The 15,064-nt window shown below is 46.9% G+C and overlaps 1 protein-coding gene across 1 annotated transcript in view; it reads left to right on the top strand.

The window, feature by feature from the left end:
• The first annotated feature begins 1,898 nt into the window (after window positions 1-1,898).
• The window catches only part of MEX3C (mex-3 RNA binding family member C), a 44,408-nt gene continuing 31,242 nt past the window's right edge, over window positions 1,899-15,064 (top strand). Inside the window, exon 1 of the mRNA XM_084832919.1 lies at window positions 1,899-3,076. Within this exon, the coding sequence (XP_084689045.1) occupies window positions 2,326-3,076 (751 nt within the window). The 5' untranslated portion in view covers window positions 1,899-2,325. The remainder of the gene's footprint in view (window positions 3,077-15,064) is intronic.

The raw sequence follows: 15,064 nt of genomic DNA, 5'->3' as shown, positions 1-15,064 counted from the left end.
GCTCTGAGCATATTATAGGACACACAGTTTTATTTTAACTGATTTATTTAAAAGATGTATACGCAGCCTTTCAAACTATAATGATTTCTTAAAGTGGTGTACAAGAAATTAAAATCAATTAAAACCCACATGATTAAAAATAACAAGAATAATAAGCGAGAGCAGTACAAAACAATAAAATCATATAATTTCAGCCACCCAGTCTTCCCACAGAATCTAAAATCAAAGTTCATGCGGGCCATTGGCCAAACCTGTTGAGCCTCAGTGATGCCTGAAACGGATAGCACCTACCCCCTCAGCACTGCAGAGGGAAGATCAACAATGCTAAGCTCGAGGAACTCCAGGGCTTCCCAAAACAAAGTCTTGACAAACACTGCTCTGGGACAGAGTACAGAGATGCCATCGTGCACATGCATGCTGGAAGAAGGTGGATGATATATTTCAGCAGTATAAATCCATTTCTTTACTGCATCCCTTCATACAGCATTTTTGTTTAATTGAAGAAAATGTCCTTAGGGCTGAAGGATTTGATTTCTCACCTCTCTTTTACGTCCCACCCAACAGTCAAGGCCACACAAATATTCATTACCCCTACACAAAAACACAGTCCCATATTTTCATTCACCTAGGGCGCAGTACTCTGCATGTTTCGCCAGAAAAAATACTATGCATGTTTAGCCAGCTGGGGAATGCTGGGAGTTGTAGGACTTTTTTCTGGCTAAACATGCTAGATCCCTGATTCATTTAGAAGCTCACTTTATCCATAAGCACCACCCTTCCGCCACTTTCTTTAAACAGCCCCGATTGTGAGCACAGCAGAGTGCTAAGGGGAGAACGACGATAAGGGGTAATTAATCCCAGCCTATCAATGCCAACCCATCTGCTCATCCACCCAAGCAGGAACCTTTTCCAGCCAACTATGCCAGAAGCGCTGTTAAACTGGAAGAGGATTCATCTCTTTTCTTTCAGATAGGCAAGTTAACAAGAAATCCACATGTGCCATTATGGCTGAGCTATATTAAGTGACACAAAAGCCCTCAAGTCCTTATTCCTGCAGCTCCGGTTGGGAGATCTAGGCAAGCTCCTCTCTCTCGGTCGCGGATGCAGCAGGGGGGAACCCGCCCCGTCGTTTATTTCCAAAAGGGCAGCAGGTCACTCAAGCTTTTCCGGGTAAAGGCCGGCCTTTCATACGGAAACCCTTCATCCCGAATCGGTGAAGGAGTCTGCCGTCTGAGGGCGGGGCGGGGCGGGGGTTTGAAGGGAGGAAGTCTTCTGTACATGCTCAGAGACACACTCGAGGGATCGCTGCTTTCCTTATGAGCTATGCTCAGCTCTGTCCCTGGAAAAACAAGCGCTGGGGCGCAACATGGTCTCTGGAGGGCCGCCTTCCCCTCGCCCCAGCCATTCCCTCGCTCTCCCCCCACCCCACTTTCTCGCACCCTCGCCTTTTTCTCCCTCTGCTCTACTTCCACCCTTGCCCCGCTCTTCCCTTCCCTTCCCTCCTCCTCTTTCCTTCCCGCTCTTTCCCTTCGCGTCCTTCTTCCCTTCCTCCGCCCCCAGCTTTACCCCGAATGACCCAGGCCAGGCCCCGCTTTCACCTCGCCGCCGCCGCCGCGGCCTTTCCCCCGTCCCTCTTGCCCCGTCACAATACCCGCCAGGCCGACCCAACAATCCCGGGCCGCCCTCCCCGCCGCCGAGATTGGGCTGGCGAGAGGAGGGCGCGCGCCTGGGGGCCCGCCTGAGGGCACCGGAGAGGCGAAGGAGGAGGACGGAGAGGAGTCGCCGCCGCCCTCACGACCCGCCGCCGCTTCTCGCCTTGCGCCGCCCTCCCTCCATTCCCCCTGCAGGCGCGGCGGCGGCCGCCGCTTCCGTCGCGGCCGCCGCCTCCTCCTGCTCGCCCGGCCCGAGCGCCGGCTGCTGCTGCTCCCGCGCTGCCGCCCAATCGCCCGGCTGGGGGAGCGGCGCGGGGCGGGGCTGGAGCTGCCAGGGCCGCCGCCGCCGCCTGCGGCCGCCGCCGCCGCCGCTGCTGCTGCTGCTGGAGCCGGCGGGGGAGAGCAGACATGGAACAAAAGAAGCGCTGAGGCGAGCGGGGGCCGTGGCGGCGGCGGCGGCAGCAGCGGCAGCGCCGCCACCAGCGCCGCCCAGGCCGCTACCGCCTCACCTCAAGCCCCGCAAGAAGCAGCGGCGGAGGAGGAGGCGGCCGCCGGAGAGCCCGCCGCCGCAGCAGCAACATGTCGCCCAGGGCCGAATAGCCGGAGCTCTCCGCCGCCGCCCTCCTCCTCCTCCTCTCCTCCGCCCGGCCTGGCCGAGCCTCCTTCGCCGGCCATGCCGAGCGGCAGCGCCTCCCCGTCGCCTCAGGAGGAGCCGGCCGAGCTGGTGGTGCTGCTGCCGCCCAGGCCGCCGCCGGGCCTGCTCCTCCAGTATCACCATCAGCCGCCGCCGCCTCGTGAGCAGCCGCCGCCGCCTGACACGCTGCTGCTGAGGGACCGCCTGGCCGGCTTGGGCCTCCGGGAGCGCGGGGGCGAGGCGGCGCCCGCCTCGCCCGAGCTCCCCGAGGACGAGGAAGACGAGGAGGAGGCGGCGCCCGAGGGGGACGGCGGCGACGACGGTGGCAGAGGCAGCGGCGACCTGGAGCTGGACTTGGAGGAGCCGCCTGAGGAGGACGGCGGCGGCGGCGGGGAGGAGGAGCTGCTGGAGCCCGGAGGAGGCCCGGCCTCGCTGCTGCTGCTGTCGTCGCCGGCCTCGCCCCCGCTGCTGCCTCCCGGGCTGGGCTCGGTGCTGCTGTCGCCGCCGCCGCCGCCGCTTCACGCCGCCGGCTCGGCCTTCGAGGCTCCGGAGGCGGCGGGGCTGGGCGGGGCGCTGTACGGGCCCGGCGAAGATGTCCACCACGGGGTGATGGCGGCGATGCTTGCCCAAGCCTACGGGCCGCCCGGCGGAGTGGCGGCCGCCGGGATGCCCCCCGGGCCGGTTTTGAACGGGGAGCAGGCGGCGCTGCTGAGGAGGAAGAGCGTCAACACCACCGAGTGCGTCCCGGTGCCCAGCTCCGAGCATGTGGCCGAGATCGTGGGCCGGCAGGGTGAGTGGTTTCGCGGGGGGGGGGGGAAATGCAACCGCCGCTGAACCTGGGGAGGCCTGCCGGGAGTTGGGAGGCCGCATTTGGTGGGCGGCGGATGCGGACGAGGTGGCGAACCTGCAAGGGCTCGGGGTGGGGTGGGGGGAACCGGGGCTGATTGAAATGGGATTGCCAAAGCCGGAGGGGAGAGGAGGAAGAGGCTGCTGTCCACGCTTCATTGGGGGGGGGGGGGCTGAGGGAGGGTAAGATCCGGTGAACCCAGCGAGACTCTCTGCTGAAGAAACTTGCGAAAGATTTGTGAAATGGGGTGCGGGGCTGGATCTGACGGGATGTGCACGTGGCGACCTGGAATAGGGTGAAGCTGGCGTGAGGGGAGGCGTTGGTACCCCCCTAGCGAAGCCTCCCCCCAACCTGGCGCCCTCCAGATGTGTTGGACTACAACTCCCAGCATCCCCCCCAGCCACGTGAAATAGTTTGACCTGAGTTGGGATTGCCAGGGTGTCTTGGGGATTATGGAATGGGATTGGTGGAGAATCTGAGAGATGAGGGAATAGCAGCACCCTAGGTCTCTAAGGGCATAATCCTGTACATATTTAGACAGGGAAAAGTCCTATAAACTCCCAGCATTCCCCAGCCAGCTGAGAGTTGTAGGGATTTTTTGGCCTAAACATGCATAGGATTGCATCTTAAGTCTGATCAATGCGAACTTGACGGAGAGAGCCACTCCGGATCTGTCTAGAAACTGGGAAGGGATCTGTTAGCCATGGGGGACGGAAGGGGAGCGGCCTGAGATGGTTGGGTGTTCTGCCTGGCTGAAGGGATGGGGAAGGAACTCTAAGGGTAAGGTAAAGCAGCGGGTGGCTTGTGTGTGTGGGTGTGATGCCCTGAAGGATGGGAGGGGCACTTGGTACTTTGTGTCCTGCAAAAATAGACTGTATAAAGAGTGTGGGCTGATTTGGAAGGACAGGGCCCAAGCATTTAATACTTAATCCATGAGGCCTCTGGGCAGGCCTGGGCATGTTCCACAGAGAGATCGAGCCGATTTTGCCCCCCCCCCCCACCGGTCCCCCGATAGTTTAGTGGCATGAGTGGTAGAACTTTATAGGGCCTGTGTGTTTTGTTTTTCTTAGAAGGGGCTTCCAGAAAGAATCTTCAGTGGAACCAAGTGATTGCTCGCAGTAAGAAGGGATTGTGGTACTGCTCAGGGATCAGCGACCTTTCAGGAAGCTTTAGTTCAGGGAAGATTAAATCAGGCAAAATCAAATGTATTTGCCACATGTTGAGCCGTGTGAGTGATGTCATTCTTGCAGAGTTTGGAGGGAGGTCTTGTGAGTTGAGATTTAATTTGGGTTTTAGGAAGAACTTTCTAAATAAGAACAGTGGACCAGATACCAGGGGTGGGGGGATGGATGTGTGTGGAATCTCCATCACTTGAGGTCAGGAGCAGGTTAGAAAATTGGGTTGGGATAGTTGGTGGACGTAATCCATGGGACAACATGGATAGAATAGAAGGTCTCTGGAGATCCCATCCAGCCAGAGAGCTATTGTGGTGTTGGAGCTTAAGAGCGCTGAATTTGAGCTGGGGCGACCTCAGTTCAAACCTCTGCTTAGCCATGAGCAAGTCATCTGTTCAGCCGTTTGTTATAATAGAAATGTGATGACCCTATGTATACTGTCTGGAGTTTCTTTGAGGAAGGGTGGGATAGAAGCATAATGTCATGTGGGACTTTTATTGTTGCAGTACCATGGCTCTATGACAGCTTTGGGAAGGATATTTACTTCAGCAAAGGGGGATTGGACTCAGTCTTATCTGCCCCTTCCAACCTTACTGTTCTATGACCGATGAGGACCCTTTCAGTTCTATGGTTCTGAGAGCTCTTTCAAGGAAAGATTTGATGCATCTTGTGGAATGGTTTGTGGTGATCTGGTGTAAGCAAGTATACACCAGAGATGTTTTATTACAGTTAGGCAAGCTCCCAAGAGAAAGCTTGTGCAAAAAGCAACCTGTAACCTGTGAATAGTGATATTGGTTCAGGATGGCAGAACTCTAGTGACAGATCTGGTGTAATGTAAGATATTACAGTTTATTTCTAAGACTAGGATAACCCTGAGCGAATGTGATTTCAGAGGGGTTGGTGTAAAGTAGCTGGCAGAGCCACCCTAAAGCAGAATGCAAGTAGGATGAGATACTATTATTTCCATTCTTTTTAAAAGAAACAATAGTTTGATTAAATTTGATGCACTTCCGTTGCCCCCTCGCCCCATCCACAGTATAAAGTATTCCTACGTTGAATATAAACACAAATGTGTTTGTTTATATTTATTTTATGTTATTTATTACATTTCTATACTGCTCCAAAGCCCAACCTCTCTCGGCGGTTTACAGAAGTTAAAACATGAAATACAATGTAAAAAGTTTAAAAGCCATTTACAAAAAAGCACATAAAAGCACACAGACAATATACACAAACAACATAACTAAAAACAACATTGTTTTTAGTTATACAATGTGTTGAATGAATATCAACTCTTTTCCCACTTCCATTCTCAGTCAATAGGATAAATGGTCTGATGCTTGCCTGCCATCCCCTCCCCCTTTTAAAAACTATTTCCTCATCTGTCCATTTTCGTCTGGAAATAGAATAACCTGAAGTTGGTGGGAAGGCATGAGCACAACAAAGCACCAGGCTGGTGTGACCTGTGAAATATAAATAAAGAACTGAAGCAGCACATTTGAATTTGCAGATGCAAGGAGAGGTTTTAAAAGCAGTTTTGCTTGCTAAAATGAATTTTAAGTAGCTATCCCTTTCAAACCTTCTGTACATTTTAAAAACAAAATGTCATCTCTGATTATAACCGAACATGAAACTTCTTTACCTCAGGCCAGCTGCTGCCAGCAAGCTTGTAACTACCACTGTTAGCAGTCAATTGACTTCCGAGGGGCTGCTCATGAGTGAAACTATGCTACTGTGACTTTTAATTTTACACTTTCCCATTTCTGCTGAAACAGACAAAAATAAAAAAACAAAGGGTTTCACAGTGATCAGATTTAAGAAGGGAATGTGTGTCTTGTTAATGTTTGCCAGGCCAAAGTCTCTTGTCCTCCAATTCCAGCATCTGCTTCCTGCTGTTGTTCCTGCCAAACAACCTGTTTCTGCAATCATTCTTTTCGTGATGAGGACATGGTTTGTGATACCATAAAATTAAGTTGTTGCTTCTTTGTGGATGGTATGGTCACTCAATACAAGCACATCTATTCAGCTAATCAAAGTACTACAGCACGTGCCTGTTTCTTAAATGAAAAATACTTCAAACATTGGGCTGTCAACCAGTTAATTCTTTTAGCTGATTAATCCTTTGCCTTTTAAGTGACTGATCAATTTATTAAAACTCAGTTAATTTATTTGCATATCATCAAGAGTGCCTTTTTGAGATGTTAAAGGATGTGTAAAATAACTCACCATTCAATGAATTGTACATACCACTCGTTATTAGAAGGAAAGGGCATAATTAATATTTTCTGTTTCATTCTATATGACAGTAAGATACCAGAACCAAAATACCTTTGAAATGAACAAGTTTGCCTTTAACTTGAATTAGTGGAGCTGCAAGTTAATCCTGACTGATAGAAATCTCCCCCCCCCCCCAATTAAGCAAGTAACTCTTTAGTTGAACTATCAATTCAAGCTTGGGGCCTTATTTTAAAAGGGTATGTGGCTGACCTTTTAAAATATTCTACCTCAGGTTAGATTACTGTCTAAAGATTGTTTGCATGAAGTTCTTACTCTAAGACAACCTTTCCTAACCTTTTCTCCAAGATGATATTGGACTACAATCCCCAGTCATCCCTGTTTTTTGGTCAGTCTGATTGAGAATAATGGGAGTTGTACTTCAACAGCATCTGGGGCCCCAATGTGTTGAGAGGCTGCCTGGGATTGGACAATGCTTCTCCCCACCCCACCCCCATCCAACCCATCATGTGGAATAGAGGGCAGGCACGCCTTCATGGCCCAATCTCTTAACTCTTCAACTGTCCATGTGAGGACATTCTGTTCAAATACATCCTATGTTCATAACATTTAATGTGTGTCAGCCAAAATAACAAGGTCGATTTCTTTGACAAAATCTGCTGATTAGTCATGCAATGTTGGCTTATACCACATAGGCCGTATCTGAATATGAAGTCCCCACATAGATGACTGTCGGTATCAGGCTAAGTAGGGAGAGTAAGTATGCTGTTCTCCATGGAAGAGGTCAGATTTTGTGAAGGTGGGGGGTGTTCAATCTGATCCATGGTCTTTGGTCATTGGCAAACTGAAGGAGAGCCTTATTGTGGTTTGGTGGCTACAGTGTTGGACTGGGAGTTGGGAGTTCCAAGTGCTAGTCCCCACGCAGCCATGGAAGCTCACTGGGTGACTTTGGGCCAGTCACAGACTCTGAGCCCAACCTACCTCACAGGGTTGTTGTTGTGAGGATAAAATAGAGAGGATTATGTACACCACCTTGGGTTCCTTAAGGAGGAAAAAAAGGCAGGATATAAATGTAATAAATAACAGAGCTAGCGTGGACTCCTGTTTTCAATCATGTAGGCACATGGTGGAAATCTCCAAATAGCCTTTACTAATTAATAATATTTTTAAAGGTATAGAAACTTGGTTCTAACAAAATACTTGTTAAAAAGATAGCTGTTCCATCCCTTCTTGAGTAACTAGTGTAGAAGTTCCTCAGGTCTCTGCTTTTTGTCTGCTTATTCATGATGAAAAGGCCTCCTCCCAGATTTATGCTCTAATTTCTCTTGATTCTTATTTATAGTTAACCTGGAGATCTTAAGTCATATTATGTTCTACGAAGGCAGAAAATCTGGACAAAATTATAAAGATGGACATTTTATGCAAACTAAAACAGAAGAAACACAGTGGTGTATTTCAGTTATTCTCTTTTTAAGAGAATCACAGACATTAGAGAAATTAAGGAATTGTTTGACCATTTATGCTTCAATCCTTTATATAGTTGCCTGGGAATAAGTCCTGTTAAACTCAGTGAGGCTTACTTCTGAGTAGATGTGTAAAGGGTTACACTGTTTGTCCCCTAACAGTTAAAGGAATACCCCCTGCAACCTATAAAGTGCTACTTGATGGAGTAGGCCCAGAAGTGAGAAACACAGAAACGCCCTAAATGCATTGTTTTCCCAGTCTCCGTTCTAACCCCACATGAGATGGTTGAACCACTTTTTCACCTTGGGGAGTGAACTGCTACAGAAGCCTAACCCAATCTGCTGCCATCCAGATGTTTTGTACTACAATCCCCAGCATTTCTGACCATTGGCCATACTGGCTGGGGCTGATGGGAGTTGGTCCAAAACATCTGGAAGGCTGCACTACAGAATAAGCACAGTATACAGTCTATAGATTGGCATCTCGCATAAATGCTGTAACAAGCTTCCGTCCTTAAGCTTGGGATATATTTCTGTTGAGTAAATAGTTTGTCCCCCATTAGATTTTTTTCCTGAAGTCCTTTCTTGGGTGGGATATAGTGCCTCAAATATCCTCAGAAAGGATACAGACTGTTTTATTTGCATAAAACTAGAGTCCTGTGTCCCTACCCCCCCATTGTTGTTGGCTGCAGCTGCTTTATTTTATGTGCTTGATGTTCCTAGTATTTGACTTGTGATGCCAATATATAGTTGCCATAGCAAGGATCATGTCATAAATAGATTTGTGAGTATGAAGAAATACCTGGTGGAAAGAAATTATTTTCTCTTAGAAGGCATGAGTCAGGGTTTTGAAGAAGTGGGGAGAGGAGAGGAATGCTAAACAAATAATTATTACATCTGTACATTTTAAACAGTTCTTGAAATTACATGGTGCTGTTCGCATCTAGAAATCAGAAGCTGGGCAGTTGAGATGGCTGGGATCTGTATTCAAGCCTACACCCTGCTGCTCTCATGGTAGGTGCTGCCATGGTGGAACCTTCCTCCTTTAATATTTCTGAAAGCACCTAAAATGTGTTGGGCAGTGTACAGTCAATACGGTCCTTAATGAAATGGCAAGAAAAAGGGGGAGTGGGCAGGATTTTGTCAGTGGCTGGAAGTAGAATGCCTAAGGCCACAATCCTACGCATGTTTACACAGAAAAAAACTCCTGCAACTCCCGGTATTCCCCAGCTGGCATGAGGAATGGGAAATACTGGGAGTTGTAGGACTTTCTTCTGTCTAAACATGCATAGGATTGTGCCCGAAATTAAGGAGTCTTTGAGAACAACAGCAGGGAACAAATGGAAGAAGAAAGGAGGATAAAAGAAGATGTCATGCAGGAGGGTTAGGTGATTTCCAGGAAAAGGAATCTGAGCAAAATCTGCTGTTAAAAGGGGGGCTACATGAATTTTCATTATTCACCCTCACTTTTACCACCTGCACTGGCAAGCATGGTAGGTGTCAGGGTGGCATAATAGGAATAGTTACGTCTTAGCACAGTACAGCCTGAGATGAACTTCCCAGTGTTTTGAATTTGGGAGGAGAAATACACCATTTTGGAGTGAATGGCTCATCCCATTTAAACTGCTTTATGGTGGTTACCATGAAGTTCCACGGGTAGGCAACTTGGTGTCCTCCAGATGTTTTGGACAACTCCCATCAGCCCTGCCAACATGGGCAGTGGTCAGAGATTATGAGAGGTTGCTTCCTGATGCAGACTGAAGTATTGGTTGTAGTAGTGATGGTATTTAAAGGGTGCAAACTCCAGCTTGTCAGGGGAGAGACAAGCCAGAGTTCTGGGTTCGTATGCCATGATAAACAGTTGGAGGACAGAGTATCTCTGGCTTGTTTAGCTGCTCTGATCGAGCCACATGAACTAGCACACTGGTTTTAAAAACCCAGGTGGCTGTGATGTGCGAACCAGGCCATTGTAAGCGCCTTTCTGTCTCTTGCAATCTGATTGACACTTGCTTATTTTGGGACAAGTATAACTTCTATAATGCTACAGAAATGTCAGTACATTGAAGGCATATGTTGTTAAAGTTCTCAGTTGACATACAGTACTCATTTTATGAAAAATAAATGCAGTTTAAATGAATGTTAACCAAAAAAAATCCAAAGGTTATGTGCAAACAGCCCCTATGTTCAGAGGCAGTATACTAGATGCCGAAGAGGGTTGCTGTCTTCATGTTCAGCTTGTGGGCTTCCTGGAGGGATTTAGCTGACCACTGTTAGAAACAGGATGCCGGGGCAGGTGTACACTTGGTCTGATCCAGTAAACTTCCTGTTTATGTTCTTACGTTGTCTACAGTGGAATCTGCACTGCAAGGAGTGGCAGAGGAATCAGAATTAATAATTGGGTAGGAGTATAGTTGCTGTGGAAGTGATCTGATTTTTTTTCTTTTTTAATGGATGTGCAGAGGAAAAGATTGGCAAATGATGTGAGCCTTAACAGAAAACAGGGTCCAAATGGACATTAAGACTGCAGTTTGTGCAGATAGTTACCTAAGAGCAGTAACTTAACAGAAATGTGATGACTTAATCCAGCAAGGTAGTTACACATCTTGATGACAGATGTTTTTCCTGACTGAATTACAATACCTTCAAATACGTTGCTGGCATATTATTGGACTTGCACCCAAATTCTGAAATCGGAATTGGTTAGCCACATTAAGTCTTTTTGCCTTCATGTGATTCAGGAGATGGGCATCATGTGCACACATTCCATTTATGCAGCTCCCTGGGAATTGATAGCTTTACGTTTAGCACCATCAATCAAGGCTGCTGCTGGCAAGGCTGCAATAAATTGCTCGCAGCTCCGTTCTCTATTACTACAAACTTTGCTCTGTGTTATCTAACACAGTGACTGGGTTCAGATGACCCACAAGGGGTTAAATAAACCACTGTGGTTTATTTAACCCATGATGGCTTAGCATGTCATCTGTGAGCTCTTTTCCCACGCACTGTGGGTTATTTCCCCCAGATAAACTACCCTGGGAACCCACATTCTGTAGTAAGGATTATTTTACCTATGGTAGGTTAGCATGTCTGTGCACCAGCATGGGTTACAGAGATTGCCTACAGAGTCACTTGGCAAGAGTGGCCAAAAACACTGCAGCTGCTCTACTACTCTCAAGTGATATCTGCTTGTTTTCCTGCCATATTCAGCAGTGTCTCTGACTCCAAATAAGTCCCCACCCCATGTGGTTCCCAAATTGTTTTATGTATGGATAAATCCTCACTTTTCCATGAAAATGCAAAGTCCCACATTTGTCCAGTATTGCATGTGGTGCCTCCCCATAAGGGGAACCTGTATGTTAAAATTCGTTCTATTTCTGCAAACTTTCAAGGGGTTGGAGGCCCCTCCCCGCCTTTTTTGTTGCACACAGGCAGAGAAAGGGGATCCAGCAAAGGCTTGAAAATCTGCAAGGGAAGCTGGAATACCTGCTCAGGCAGGTGGGAGGACTACAGAGGGAGGAGGGGCAAGGTGGAGAAATAAACTACACTGCCTAGCTTATTTGTCCAATCATGTGAGGGGACACAATTGGCTATCTAAAAATAAGCTACTGTGCATAGTTTATAAGCCACCATGGCTTAACATAAGGTGTGAACAGCCCCAGTGTCATTCAGAATGACTTGCTGCAGAAATGGGAAGTTAAGCAAATGTAAAGTAGGCAGAGGATTCAAGGCTGGAACAAGCTTTAGCTTGCAATCCTGTACACATTGAACTCATTGGGACTTACTTTCCAGTTGACACAGATAGGATTGCACTGTTGATGATCTACCTTGAGAATAAGATGGTTGATTTGGTTCCCTCCAACCTCAGTTTGGTGGCTGGCCCTGTCTACTACATGTGGAGATATCACAAAATTAGTAGTTTTGTCTCCAGAAAGGAGGGGCTAGGGAGCCCCCATGTAAAGCTTGCTTAGACTTTCCTACTTCAAATCTTCTTTCAATAAGAATGTGAAGGTCAGGAGGAAAAGATGACACAGTCTTTTAAAAAAACCTTTTTTGTTTTGTTTTTTTAAATCACCAGAATAGAATAAAAAACAACTAGGAGACAAAACTCTTAAGGTGCTGAAGAAATTTTGTTTGTTTACAAATACACTCTGGTATTTTTAATATTGTTTCAAGTGATAACTCCTTGCTATAGGCAGTGGTCACATCTTCACTCATGAATGATGAGTTTCTTTATCTTTGGGCCTGGGGGAAGCTCCTCCTGCAGAATATGATTTCTGCATTTGATAAGAGTTGTCATAACATGTTAGGAATGATAATAAAATATTGCAGTGCATTTGGAAATAAGCAACACAATTTTCTTGAGCAAGTTCAGAAACAGATGAAAAAATCCCCTATTGTGTGCTTAAGTATTTTCAAGCATTTCTTTGGATGAAGGTCTAACTAAATATACCTGAGAGTATTCTTATGTGCTAACCAAGTTATGAAAAGACATGTAGTGTAGCAAATAGTATGATCTTGGACCAGGTGCAGTTGAGAAGTCCAATATGTGACTTTTGGAAGTCACTCTCTATCCTGTACAGTGGTTGTGAAGGTAAAATGGGATAACACCATGTATGCCACCCTAACATCCCTGGAAGAATGGTGGGATTCAGATGTAGTGAATAATGTATGTACCATTTATTAAATAAATTTAAATTTTGAAAGTCACTATCTATGCTCATGTTTTTCCCCTTTTTCTTTTTAAAATTGGTTTCAAAGAAAGAAAAGAGTGCACAAAGCTGACTCTAAATATTCATAAATAGAAAAAATTAAACTATAACATAGGAAGTTGCCTTATACTGAATCATGCCATTGGTCCGTCTAACTCAGTGTTGTTTGTACAGTGTTGGCAGTTGCTGTCCTGAGGCAGTAAATTCGGGGACAAGGAGACCGTCTCGAGCCTTTGGTGCGGGCTAGGAAATTGTGCTGACTGAGGAAGTTCTGCCTGCCTGTGATTCCTGCTCACATCCTCTTTGGATTCAGATCCTTTTGGCAGTACTGGCTGTGTATGATTCCAGTTTTGCTTGACAGCTGTGAGGGCTCACAGCATCTCCCTATGCATGTTTTTGTTAGGCTTATTTTTAATGAAAGCTGAGTTACCAGAGTCTTCCCAGGAGGCCAGAGCTAAGTGATCTGGTCATAGCCATGCAGATTTTTTTTCTAAACCCTTCCGTCTTGTCTGTAACCTTTGTGACTGATGGCAATCAGTGTCCTTTCTATTTATTTATTTATTTTTTATTATTTTTTATTTATTTATTGCATTTATATCCCGCCTTTTTTCCTCCAAGGAACCCAAAGCGGCGTACATACTCCTCCTCTCCATTTTATCCTCACAACAACAACCCTGTGAGGTAGGTTGGGCTGAGAGTCTGTGACTGGCCCAGAGTCACCCAGTGAGCTTACATGGCCGAGTGGGGACTAGAACCCGGATCTCCAGGCTCCCAGTCCAACACTCTAGCCACTACACTGGCTTTCTATGCAGAATAGTTGTGAATGAAATGTAAGGAAAAGGTGTGAAGTTAATTTGGGATTTAAAAAAATGCTAAGACCCTTCCTCCAATGAAGAAAAATCTTGCTTAAAATGTAATGGCACATTTTAATGTATTTAAGCATTGTATCTCTATAAGGATATGACAGGTGCTCCTTATTACTAATTATTATTAGGTCATTAGAAATCAAGGTACAATAACTTATCAAACTCTTATGTTCTTCAAAAATGCTTCCACTCTTCATCTAGACCAGAGCTTTCCAAACTTTTCATGTTGGTGACACACTTTTTAGACATGCATCATTTCATGACACGGTAGTTCAGTTTTACTAGCAAACTGGAGGTTAAACTAACCCGTTATAAGAGATACGGACACATACATAAATTGTAATAACAAAATGTATGGGGATAGAACATATCTCATGAAAACCTTTCATTTATATTTTTTAAAAATATATGATTTGTAAGATAATAACATATTGTTGTCATTTATGAGTAACAGTATGTAAATATATGCAAGAAAATGTGAAAAATAAACAAAATTAACTAAAGTATTTACAATACATATTAGGACACATAGGCCCAGGTAGTAGCTCAGCTGCAAAAACACATGAAGTAGAGAAGCAAAAGTCCAACAAAAATGGTGTAAATATATATGTCTCACTACAAGGCTATATTGCTGTAAATATTTGCAGTGCCTATGTCCAGAGTCCAGTTCCAGCACTCTCCAGTGGTACGCTGCCGGTGGGTGGTTAATCCACAATTACAGCAGAGTAAAAATAAAAATAAATGGCAGAAATCAAATTATAAGTGCCACGTGGTGGGTGGCTTGCTGTTTGCCACATTGGGTTTGGGAGGGTGGCCTCCCTTCAGCCAGCAGCAGGTGGGTTGACTGGGTGACAGCCTGCAGCTGCGCTCGCCTGGGTGATTGGGAGCACGCTGATTCTGAGGCTTCTGGCCTCCACTGAGCTCCGTTCCGACTGGCCAAGATGGCGAACGGCCTGCTTGGTGCAGTCCCAGTCCCAGACGGCGTTTCCACCTGCACACTACTGTGGCCTGGCCGCGCAGGAGCACAGTGCAGAAGTCCGCAAAGGGCGCGCTTGAAATCTCACAGGGCTGGTGGCCACTGCCACTTCTCTGCGCCGGCATCAGCCAAGCTCTGCTCCCAGGGCAGTGCCTCCCCTCCCCTCTTTTCGCCCCGCGCCTCTACCTCGCCGTACTGCTCCAACACCGCCAATCACGTGCACCCTACGTCAAGATGTCACATGATCCGAAAGCAGCTAATGTTACAGCAGCTAAGCCTTAGCTGCTACATTAGCTGCTTTAGGAAGTTCCAGGGGAGGGGCCAAGGGAAGCAAACGCGAGTAAGGGAGCTCCGCAGTGCCCTTCCGCACAATTTTCTGCATTTCACGCGACACACCTACACACTGCCGCCGACACACTAATGTGTCGCGGCACACAGTTTGGAAAGCTCTGATCTAGACACTCCTGTTGATTCCCTCATATGTCAACATTATTGCTACCTTTTTGA

Source organism: Heloderma suspectum, chromosome 2, assembly GCF_057233095.1.
Source record: "Heloderma suspectum isolate Gila_16-S chromosome 2, 16-S_ref, whole genome shotgun sequence".
NCBI classification, from domain to species: Eukaryota; Metazoa; Chordata; class Lepidosauria; order Squamata; family Helodermatidae; genus Heloderma; species Heloderma suspectum.
This window is presented reverse-complemented; position numbering and strand designations above follow the sequence as displayed.